Source organism: Scyliorhinus torazame, chromosome 1 (assembly GCF_047496885.1).
Source record: "Scyliorhinus torazame isolate Kashiwa2021f chromosome 1, sScyTor2.1, whole genome shotgun sequence".
In the NCBI taxonomy this organism is placed as follows: domain Eukaryota; kingdom Metazoa; phylum Chordata; class Chondrichthyes; order Carcharhiniformes; family Scyliorhinidae; genus Scyliorhinus; species Scyliorhinus torazame.
This window is the reverse complement of record NC_092707.1, coordinates 374,958,922-374,970,980: the sequence shown is the minus strand read 5'-3', so window position 1 is coordinate 374,970,980 and position 12,059 is coordinate 374,958,922. Positions and strand designations below refer to the sequence as shown.

Here is a 12,059-nt window from a genome sequence, read left to right as displayed (position 1 = left end):
CCTGATGGGACAGGACAGGCTAGATGCGGGAAGAATGTTCCCGATATTGGGAGCTTCCAGAACTAGGGGTCGCGGCCAAAGAATAAGGGGCAAATCATTCAGGAATGAGATGAGGAAGAACTTCGGGGGGGATTCTCTCAGCCCGGGGCCGGGCCGGAGAATCGCCGTGACCGGCGCGAATCGCGCCACGCTGCCCCGACGCCGGGACACGATTCCCCGGAGAACGGAGAATCGGCGGCATTGGCGCCGGTGTGGTCGGCACGGTGCCGGTGGGGGGCCACTCTACATCGCCGATTCTCGGCCCGGAATGGGCCGAGCGGCCAAACAAAAATCCCGAGTCTCGCCGGCGCGTTCTAACCTGACCCTAGCTGGCAGGATCTCGGCTTGGGGCGGCCTGTGGGGGGGGGGGGGAGGGGGGGGTCCGACCCCGGGGAGGGTGCCTCCATTGTGGCCTGGCCTGTGATCGGGGCCCACCGATCGGCGGGCCGGCCTCTCGGGCTGGGGGCTCCTTTCTTTCACGCCGGCCCCTGTAGCCCTTCGCCATGTTGCGTCGGGGCCGGCGCGGAGAAGGGAGCCATTGCGCATGCGCGCGTTGGCTCCGGTGTAATTGCGCATGCGCGGACCCCGCGACGCCCAGTTGACGCCGGGATCAGCAGCTGGAGCGGCGTGGGTCGCCCTAGTGCCGTGCTGGCCCTCTGTATGGGCCAGAATTGCTGATCCTGAGGCCATGTTGATGCCGTCGGGAAACACGGGGCGTTTCCGACGGCGTCAACACTTAGCCTCAGGATCAGAGGATCCTGGCCTTCTTGTCTCAGAGTTGTGAACTTGTGGAATTCTCCACCACAGAAAGCTGCTGGGTGGAGCCATTTCATTGGATAGACTCAAGAAGGAGCTGGACGTGGCCCTTGCAGTTAAAGCGATCAAGGGGTATGGAGAGAAAGCAGGAGTGGGATACTGAATTTGTAAGATCAGCCATGATCATATTGGTGGTGCAGGTTCGAGGGGCCAAATGGCCTACTCCTGCACCTATTTTCTATGTTTCTATATTTCTGTACTGAAGGACTGTAAAGTGAATCACTGCATATCGAATGACAAACTACAGTTATACTACCGGTGTGCGAGTTATTAAAATGGACAGTCTGATTGCAGATGGAGTTTGCCATGTTTTTTTGTCAGGCTGGTTTTAGTACTGTCTGATACGACACAGAAGGGGGTCATTCGGCCCATCCTGCCTATCCCAGCTCCTTGGTAGAACTAGCTAATTCGTCCCCCTCCCTTGAACGTTTCCTGTCGTCCGTGCAAATATTTTCTCTTCACTTTTGAAAGTCAATGTTGAGTCTGCTCCCACCAATCCTGTCAAAAGCTGTAATCTGCTGTTTTGCTCCGGACAGTATTCTCACAGCCAATTATCAGCAAAGTGAAACCACAGCTGCTTAAAACACACTTTTTGCCCCTGATGGAGAAGCTGAAAAAGAAAGTGGCCACAGTGGTGATGGAGGAGGAACACCTTAAATCGGAGGGCAGAGGAGACATGTCCGAGGCTGAACTGCTAATTCTGGATGAGTTCACTGTGCTGGCTCGAGATCTTTATGCTTTCTACCCACTGCTGATCAGATTTGTGGATTATAACCGGTAATATATTTTTAAACCTTTAAAAATGCACTGATGTAAAGGCGCGATTGTTTCTAAAGGAGTGCTGCCTTCATGAGCAAGTGTCTGGAAAAACATTCTCATTCATTTACAAGGGAATAGCATAATAACACAAACCATGGCAAGCATTATTGAGCGTGTTATCATTGTGATGATGTTAGCAGAGTTGCTAAGCTGTTAAGAGTCTGATGGAGTGAATTACCTCTCAACGTTTTGGCACGTAAGTGATACATTAATGGTGCCATAACTCTTCTGCACCTAGGAGCATTGGGCTCCCGATTCTTGCCATTAAAATGCCCTGGCAAGTTCCCTCATGGTTTTTACAACCTTCACGGGGCCCACCTTTTGACTCTTTACTGACCTATGTCAAAATGAGGACCAGTGGAGCAGCAGTTCTGAGCTTTCCATTTGAACACCCTCAGTGTAGTCAAGGTAACCAGGGCTGAGGTTCATGAGGCGCAGATAGGAGGAGTATTTCATAGATTTCATAGAATTTACAGTGCAGAAGGAGGCCATTCGGCCCATCGAGTCAGCACCGGCTCTTGGAAAGAACACCCTTCCAAGGTCCACACCTCCACCCTATCCCATAACCCAGTAACTCCACTCAACACTAAGTGTACTTTTGGACACTAAGGGCAATTTATCATGGCCAATCCACCTAACCTGCACATCTTTGGACTGTGGGAGGAAACCAGAGCACCCGGAGGAAACCCACGCAGACACGGAGAGAACGTGCAGACTCCGCACAGACAGTGACCCAAGCCGGGTATCAAACCTAGGACTCTGGTGCTGTGAGGCAACAGTGCTATCCACTGTGCTACTGTGCCGAAGAAAGGGCAGTAGCAATTTCTGCAGCTGGGAATTTTTTTCTTGTGCGGTCCTTATGTCCATAGACACCTTGCTCTATGTCCAGCTGTGTCAGATCACTGGTAGAGTTTAGTTCCCATCTGAAGTTGGAGCTTTTTGGGGTGGACATGAGATTCTCTGTGGCCGCTATTATCATGGATTAGGTAGAACAGCACAGGATAGAGAAAAGGCGAGTCAGGCAGCATTTACTACAAAGGATGCAACTTGCCAAATGTAAGCCACACCCTCCCCCCATCCACTTTACCCATCCCCATTCCACACCACATATATTATATACACCGAGAGCTCATATGATGACCTTTCAAGGAGGTTTGGGGGTCGGAATCGGCAAAATGCTGTCTCATTGTTGCCATGACTAGCTCTGACCTTCTTTGGCTACTGTTGATCCATGGGGCTCATTTGGAGTTACTCTTGAAAATTATGATTAAAAAAAGATTTAAACAATGTTACCTGTAAGTGAAAGGGAGCACTTCTTCCTTCCTTCCCTGGTTGCTCCCCAGTCTGTTGCTGAAGTGTGCAGGTTAATCTGCCTTTGTTCAGATGCCGCAGCCCCGGTTTCTTTGTTTTGTAGCAACTTGCAGGTGATTTGCACCACTGACTACTCCAATAGGTATCCACACAAAGTGGCCTAGGAAACCCGTTTGTTAGTATCTCTCCTCATCTACTAGCCCATGCAATTTTATTATGCCACAACAACCCACCACAGGGAAATCTCCCACCTCGAATCAACAACGGCACACAGTGAAGGATACCATGCAGCCCATGATCGCTGCACTGTTCACTATTTTAAGTATCTTAGGCCAAATGTTGGAAAGAAACATGGGGTCAGGGGTGAACTAGCTGGATAGATCCAGAACTGGCTTGGCCATAGAAGACAGAGGGTGGCAGTGGAAGGGTGTTATTCCGAATGGAGGTCTGTAACTAGGTGTTCCGCAGGGTTGAGTTCTGGGGCCTCTGCTCTTTGTAATATATACAAATGACTTGGAAGAAAACATAGCGGGTCTGATTAGCAGGTTTGTGGATGATACTACGATTGCAGGAGTTGCGGATAGTGATGAAGATTGTCAGAGAATACAACAGGATATAGGTAGGCTGCAAAATTGGGCAGAGAAATGGCAGATGGAATTTAACCCGGACAAATGCGAGGTGATGCATTTTGGTCGATCCAATTCAGGTGGGAGCTATAAAATAAATGGCAGAACCATCAGGAGCATAGAGACACAGAGAGATCTGGGTGTGCAGTTCCACAGATCCTTAAAAGTGGCAGCACAGGTGGAAATGATGGTAAAGAAAGCATATGGCATGCTTGCCTTCATAGGATGAGGTATCGAGTATAAAAGCTCAAAAATTATGTTACAATTAAATAGAACGTTGGTTAGGCCACATTTGGAAGACTGTGTCCAATTCAGGTCATCGCACTACCAGAAGGACGTGGAGGCTTTGGAGAGAGTACAGAAAAGGTTCACCAGGATGTTGCCCTGTATGGAGGGTATTTGCTATGAGGAAAGATTGAATAAACTGGGATTGTTCTTCCTAGAGAGATGGAGGCTGAGGGGCGACCTGATAGAAGTTTATAAAATTATTAGGGGCATAGATAGGGTGAACAGTTGGAGGCTTTTTTCCAGGGCGGAAATGACAATTACAAGGGGCACAAGCTCAAGGTGTGGGGGTATAGGTTCAGTGGAGATGTGTGTGGGAAGTTTTTGCACAGAGGGTGGTGGTGGCCTGGAATGCATTGCCGAATGAGGTGGTTGAGGCAGATACGTTAGCGACCTTTAAGACTATCTGGATAGGCACATGAACAGACGGGGTATAGAAGGATACAGGCGGTTTGTCTAGATAGGACACGTGATCGGCGCAGACTTGGATGGTCGAAGGGCCTGTTCCTGTGCTGTATTGTTCTTTGTTCTTTGAATTGAACTATGAAGGAAAGTATATTTTAATGTAGATATAAGGCGTGTCCTGTTAAACACTTAACGCATGCTACTTGCAAAAGTCATGTCTGCTGTCTTGGTACTGTTTACATTAACCCACAATTTCCGCTGCGCTGCTCCTGTGCCATCACTGTAACGTTGCCAGAAGTGCGATGGAAATGCTTTGTCTCTGTCTTGTTGCACTTTTGGTGAAATGTAGCGGTGAAGTAGGAGTAGCCTTGAGGAAATTCTGCTGTATATTGAATACAGAGTGTACAGACAGGTCGTTAACCAATTATCAATTAAGCAAAAGAGTAATCTTAACTTTGAACATGTAACAGTTCTAATTTCCTGACTGGCCACTTCTGGAGAGTAGCTGTGCTCACACGGAGCATTGATTTGGGTTCTACTCATTTTAATTACTTCCCTGTTACTGCAATAATTAATTCACACTGGCTAATTTTTCGACTGGCCATTCCTGTGGGTAGCCGCACGCTATCGCAAGCCAGATGTTCCACCCATTAACTTTAATGAATGAATATCATCGGGCTTTCCAAGCAGCCATCCCTTTGATCATTGCTGCTTTCCAGCCGCGGATACAGCCTTGATTTCCACGCAGACACAGAGAGATTGAAATGGATTGCAGCTTCACAGCATGCCCACAAAATGTCTTTTTGTTTCATTTCAGTGCAAAATGGCTCAAGGAGCCAAATTCTGAGGCAGAAGAACTTTTCCGCATGGTGGCTGAAGTATTTATTTACTGGGCAAAATCTCATGTAAGCGCACTATGCCATTATTGTAGCCAACCTTTCAGTATTGTCAATAAAACAACGATCTGCATGTTATATATTTTCGGTCTTACTCACTGCCGGTATGTGTCTTTCAGAATTTTAAAAGAGAAGAGCAGAACTTTGTGATACAGAATGAAATCAACAACATGTCCTTCCTCATCACTGACACAAAGTCCAAGATGTCAAAGGTCCCATATTTGTTGCGATTTATTTTGAGCTACAGTGCCATTTGTCATGCACAGAATTTCTGCTGTTATTTGCAGTTGGAGTTGCATTGGATTTAAAGTCACAGTAGTTTTGTGTCATTATTTGCTCATGTATTGATTAGACGCTCGTTCGACTGGGCAGTTTCAATGACTTCACCATGGATGGCAGAAAAGCTTTGAGGGGATTAGTAAATATTCAATTAAACCAGACAGATGCTCATTTTTCTTTGTATCCTGCAATGCCATGTTTAATATTCAACTGGGTGAATTATTTGGTTATTGTCACCTAAGGAGTGCACAGAAATGGGCTCAAATCCACTGAAGCCAAAGGGATTAGAAATCTCCCTACCTCTCGGAGTTCAATGTGAAGAAAACTCAGGGTATTCAATTCATTCCTTCGATGAAGTAGCCATACTGCATGAAGGTACTCCTGATTTGGCATCAGCTGACAATAAATTGGGAATAGTTTTTCTTCACATTTCTCCATGGCTCCATTCTACTACTGAAATCCCCTTCAGATCTTCCATCCCCATAATCCCTTGCCCTCCTGCTCTGCTCCTTTTGTGCACCTCCTCACCTTTGCTCCACAAATGATGGCAGAAGACCCTGATCTCCTAAAAAATATGACACTAGCAACTATTTTCTCTGTTAAATAAGCAACGTTATCGATGACTGTGGTGATGTGCATCAATGTAAATATATGAAGGCTAGCTAGACACTAGAGGGAGCACCAAAGACATAACACACACACACACAACCAATAGATAGGTAGATAGGACACGACCAATGGACATTCACGATACACACGAAGGTGACACGACCACAGGGGGGCATTACACCAACCCATATATAAAGGACACCACACACATGATCTGCCTCTTTCCAGTGGAGACAGTCAGTGAGTAGAGACTCAGGGTCGATTCAATATTACACCCACCACGTGGATTGCAGCAACTAGTTAGTCAGTCTGGGTAGCTATAGTAGGATTATCAGTAGTGTCGAACCCGAGTAATAGAAGTGTAAATAGTTTAATAAACGTGTTGAAGGTATCTCCACGTCTGGACCTTCGTCAAGTGCACCACAAGGAAGCCGCTTATGTTACACCTAGAACATAACAAATCATGATACCAGGAGTGAACTGTATCAATCCACATAGCCATACCTCAGCGTACAGTGACAACCAGCAACGCTACCCAGGTAAGATGTTCGAGATCCGGGTTCCGCAGCAGCTCCAGTGTCACGGCGATCTCCGCGGAAACTGGCGGGTATTCCGGCAAATGTTTGAAATCTTCCTGGTGGCAGCCAAACTAGAAGACGTGGCCGATGCTGAAAAGGCAGAGCTTCTCCTCACCATCGCCGGTGCCAGAGCTGAAGAAATCTTTTAAAAATTCAAGTTCTCCAAAGGGCAAAACAGGAGCGACTTCCAGGCAGTCCTGGACAAATTCGGCAAATACTGTGAGGAAAACACACTCCAACCAGCACGAAAAGGTAAGAGAAGCGCCAGTACTCACCTCGAGGCCGAGATCCCGGAGCAGAGAACAATTTTGTTCGGCGGCCATCTTCCTAAAGGGACTGCACTTGCGCGAGAAGCGCGCAGAACGGGAAGGTCCGTTTGCGCATGCAAAGTGCCGCGCATACGCAATCACGAAAACGGCCACCGGTAAAGGAACAGCGATCTGCGCATGCGCAATCGCTTCCTACGCGCTACGTCACATGCGTCATGACGTCAGAGGCCCCGGACCACGCCCATTTAAAGGGGAAACGTCCCAAATCAAAGAGAAAATCTTTTAAAGCCGTAAAACAACCTTCCTTCACCTGGAATGACAGTACAATGACTCAAATTGAACCAGGAAATGAAATTAACCTCCGAAGAACCCTGCAACAAGCAGTTACCTCCGCCCAAACCGATGATACCGACCTTGAATTCTTCAATACCGATCTTTACATTTTCTCTGGACCTCGCAAGCCCAATGCCAGCTCCGACTCAAACAGTGATGATATGGTCCTAGATGACAACGACTCAGACAAACCTTTCACCTTGGGAGGCTACCCCAGTACCAAATCCAAACCGCAACTAGACGTGTTGCAGATTGGCGACCCCCATATTGAATCCGACGCAGGCGCGGATTTGTTCTTCGGATTTGAGGATCTTCAGCCCAGCAGATATGACATCCCGACTCGTGAGTGCAGGATGATGCTGCGGCCTGAATCCACGAGACAGAGAGCGGTACAAGCCCACAGAGAGCGGCCTGCTGCCACACAGAGCGTGGTCCACGCACCGCTCAGGGTCCCCGACTCTACGAAAGAAGACATGCAAGACTCCAGACCGCAGTCCTTGCATGAACAAGAAGTGACTCCAGTATCACTAGCCTCCACAGCGAGTTTGTGGACAGACTCCACAATTGCAGAAACGCAAGACTCCAGAGCGCAGTCCTTGCACACACAAGATGTGACTCTAGTGACACAAGCCTCCGCAGCGAGCTCGTGGACAGCCTCCACGATAGAGGCAACGCAAGACTCCGACGTGCAGTCCTTGCAGGAACAAGACCGTGAGGGTCTAGCAACCTCCTCTGACCAACTAGCAGCAGATGATGCAAGTCTGCCATGCTTAAGTAAACAGCAAGAAGACTATGACAGTCTACCACACTCCAGTGCACAGCAGGACGACCATGGTGGTCTATCATGCTACAGTGAAGAACAAAGCGACGATGACAGTCCAAGCCCAAATGAAGGACAACAGCAAGACAATGACAGTCCACCCACATTGTTTGCGCCACCAGATGAAGACTCTGACAATTTACCCAACCCAAGTGAACAACAAGCAGCTACTGAGGATCTACCCACGGTATGTGAGACGAGTGATGACAGCATCCCACTTCCCATGCAAGATGTGCAAAGTGACAGACTTCAGCTAGTGTGTACAGAGGCACTCGACGATCACTGTGAGACCGCTGGTGACTCCGGTGACACCACGATACTTCCACCCTCATTCGCTCGAACCTTTCCACAAGTCAATGCATTCCTGCATGTTCCGACTCCAGACGTGCAGCTTCAATAAATCTCAGCTGACTCCAGTGAACCTGCTAAGACTCTGGACAGGGAGCATCAACAAACCAAAACTGACTCAGTTAAAACAGACCAGACTCCAGATGGGAGGCAACCAAACGCCGACTCTGATTCACGTTAGCCGGACTTTACTCCAGCCAGGTAGTGCTGCAATCTCAGTGATGGCACGCTCAGCAGATGGATCACAGGAGATGGGTCACTTAACAATTACACTGGGTCAGTAAGGGGGCAGCACGGTAGCATGGTGGTTAGCACAATTGCTTCACAGCTCCAGGGTCCCAGGTTCGATTCCCGGATTGGGTCTCTGTCTGTGCGGAGTCTGCACGTTCATCCCGTGTCGGCGTGGGTTTCCTCCGGGTGCTCCGGTTTCCTCCCACAGTCCAAAGATGTGCAGGTTAGATGGATTGGCCATGCTAAATTGCCCTTAGTGACCAAAATTGCCCTTAGTGTTGGGTGGGGTTACTGGGTTATGGGGATTGAGTGGAGGTGTGGGCTTGGGTAGGGTGCTCTTTCCAAGAGCCGGTGCAGACTCGATGGGCTGAATGGCCTCCTTCTGCACTGTAAATTCTATGAAATGAAAATAACATGCAGCGGCTACAGTCCAAGAGGAATACACCAATATTCACCACAGCTTTTTCCACACATTCTTTCCACACCGGCAGTGCAGCCAATGACAGCTCATTCTGGACAAACCCAGTATTCAGGCATGCAACCAGCAGTCTATGCAGCACATTCTCAAACAGGCCAACACTACGGATTGCCCACTAATGGAATCAAGACCGAAGGAAGACTACCGCAAGCGCAATCTGCACTACAGACTGGATGCCTTAGTTACAGCCCAGGATTTGCTGCACCCCAGCCTGGCCAGACAGCATATTCCTATCAGATGCAAGGTTCTAGTTTCACACCATCACCAGGTATTTATGCGAGCAGCAATTCTGTTTCCAATTCGACAATCTTCAATGGTTCTCAGCAGGATCACCCTTCCTACACAGCATGTGGCCAGAACCAGTATTTACAGTCTTATCCAACTTCAACATATGGCACATCCATGACCTCGAAAGATACTGTTGATGGTACCTCTTCAACTTCAACACCTTATCAGCTACAAGATGCCATCCAACAGCACCATCACAAACATTGGATAAAGAAAGGGACTCCAAATCAGACAGCGAAGTGATTTGACCACTTCTTGGTTCCTGTGGCACAGGGACGTTGATGGCGTTCATAACCAAGAGAGACATTTGACCATGATGATTGATGGTTTTTGGACTCACACGAATGATTTGGACTTATTGTTTAATCACTGTTCCCATGACTTGTAGATGTCGTTTCTACCTGGTTTTTGTTCAATTTTCTTAAAGTGTACAGAAAATATGTAACATATAAAAAAGGGAGGATGTGGTGATGTGCATCAATGTAAATACATGTAGGCTAGCTAGACACTAGAGGGAGCACCAAAGACATCACACACACACACACTCAACCAATAGATCAGGTAGATAGGACACGGCCAATGGACATTCACAATACACACGGAGGTGACACGACCACAGGGGGGGCATTACACCAACCCATATATATAGGACACCACACACATGATCTTCCTCTTTCCAGTGGAGACAGTCAGTGAGTAGAGACACAGGGTTGATTCAATATTACACCCACCACGTGGATTGCAGCAACTGGTTAGTCAGTCTGGGTAGCTATAGTAGGATTAGCAGTAGTGTCGAACCCGAGTAATAGAAGTGTAAATAGTTTAATAAACGTGTTGAAGTTATCTCCACGTCTGAACCTTCCTTTGTCAAGTGCACCACAAGGAAGCCGCTTATGTTACACCTAGAACACAACAAATCAATGACAACTATTAATCTTCTTATGTTATCTGCAGGGAGGTGTGTCTGACCAGGAGAGGAAGAAGTCAAAGAGGAAAGGAGACCGCTATTCCCTTCAAACTTCACTCATTGTTGCAGCATTGAAGAGACTACTGCCTATTGGGTTAAATATTTGTGCACCTGGTGACCAGGAACTAATTTCATTAGCTAAAAATAGGTTTAGCATGGTATGCGGACTACGATTAAGATTTGATTTTTTCCAAGTTATGCTATGCCTTCTTAACATCGCTAGGTGGCAATAGATTGGCGGGAATATCATTAGCAGAGTCTAACGCCTCTGCACCTTAGCCTTATCATGTACACTAATTGGGTAGTAATGTCCAGTAATTTTGTTTCTGAGCAGTTGCTCGAGTTTTTATTTATTGCTCCTGCTCAAAATTCTTCTCAGCGCATTGCATACAATAACATTGCCCACGCTGCATTATGATATGCTGAAAGGTTGATCGCTTCCATTTAAGGGAATTTTTGCTCAAATTCTGTACCTGCCAGTTTGCAGACATTGTGCTGCAACATTTCAGAAAAGCACTGTAGCATCACAAGGATGTGTCTTTGTGCCAGTTAAAGCATTTGCTCCGATTGAGGGACTGCCCAATGACTTACATTTGCTTGAAACAGGATAAGAAATGGTACAGTTACAAGATGAGTTAGTGCACCAAATGATGAAGGAGGAGCAGAAAGAGAAGCACAGGGTGGTCAGGGAGATAAGGGAACCACGGAACTCACGCAAATAGGTCCCACAGATACCCCATGTACACAGGGAAGTAGAACTTTGTGAGTGGTCCTGAGGAACATTAGCTTAGGAGGCTTATAAGGACTAGCATTTTTCACGTACCTTATCATAATCCCGGGTGTTTCACGTACAATGAATTACCTTAAAGTCAGCGAGTATTATTAGGTCGATAAATGCAGTAATCCTGTTGCGCATAGTAAGATCCCATGAGCAATGATACAAATGATCAGTCCATTTGCTTTTGTGTATTTGGCTGTGGGGAGAGGGATGCAGACCAGGGTATCAAGAGAATTGCTTGCTCTTTTGCAAACAGTGCCAATGGGATACTGGACAGCAGAGTGATATTCTTCAAGCAGAACTTTGGATATTAGCATTGATCAGACTGGGGGGTGGTTGGGGCCTGGCTTGCAGAGGTTCTCCTCAACCATTGTGAGGATATTATTTTGCTGTTTTCATAGACAAATGGATCAAATGAGAAATAAAGTAGCTTTGAAACTATGTAAAAAAATTGAACTTAATATTTGTTACAATTCCCATGGAGATGAACAGTGATTTAGACGATAACACCATAGGACAAAGGAGCAGATTTAGGCCATTCAGCCCACCGAGGCTGCCCCACCATTCAATCATGGCTAATATCTTTCTAATCCCCATTAATAATAATAATAATAATAATAATAATCGCTTATTGTCACAAGTAGGCTTCAATTAAGTTACTGTGAATAGCCCCTAGTGGCCACATTCCGGCGCCTGATCGTGGAGGCCAGTACGGGAATTGAACCCGCGCTGCAGGCCTTGTTCTGCATTACAAGCCAGCTGCTAAGCCCACTGTGCTAAACCATCCCCTCCCTGCCTCCTTCCCATACCCCCGATCCCCTTATTAATCAAGAACCTATCTATCTCTTCTTAAAGACACTGAGTGACTTGACCTCCATAGCTTT

The 12,059-nt window shown here is 47.1% G+C and overlaps 1 protein-coding gene across 1 annotated transcript in view; it reads left to right on the top strand.

Annotated features, from left to right (window-relative positions):
- The window catches only part of ryr2a (ryanodine receptor 2a (cardiac)), a 1,117,859-nt gene that overhangs the window by 904,959 nt on the left and 200,841 nt on the right, over positions 1-12,059 (top strand). The window contains exons 67-70 of the mRNA XM_072511661.1: positions 1,392-1,632; positions 5,119-5,206; positions 5,317-5,409; positions 10,385-10,555. Of these exons, the coding sequence (XP_072367762.1) occupies positions 1,392-1,632; positions 5,119-5,206; positions 5,317-5,409; positions 10,385-10,555 (593 nt within the window). The remainder of the gene's footprint in view (positions 1-1,391; positions 1,633-5,118; positions 5,207-5,316; positions 5,410-10,384; positions 10,556-12,059) is intronic.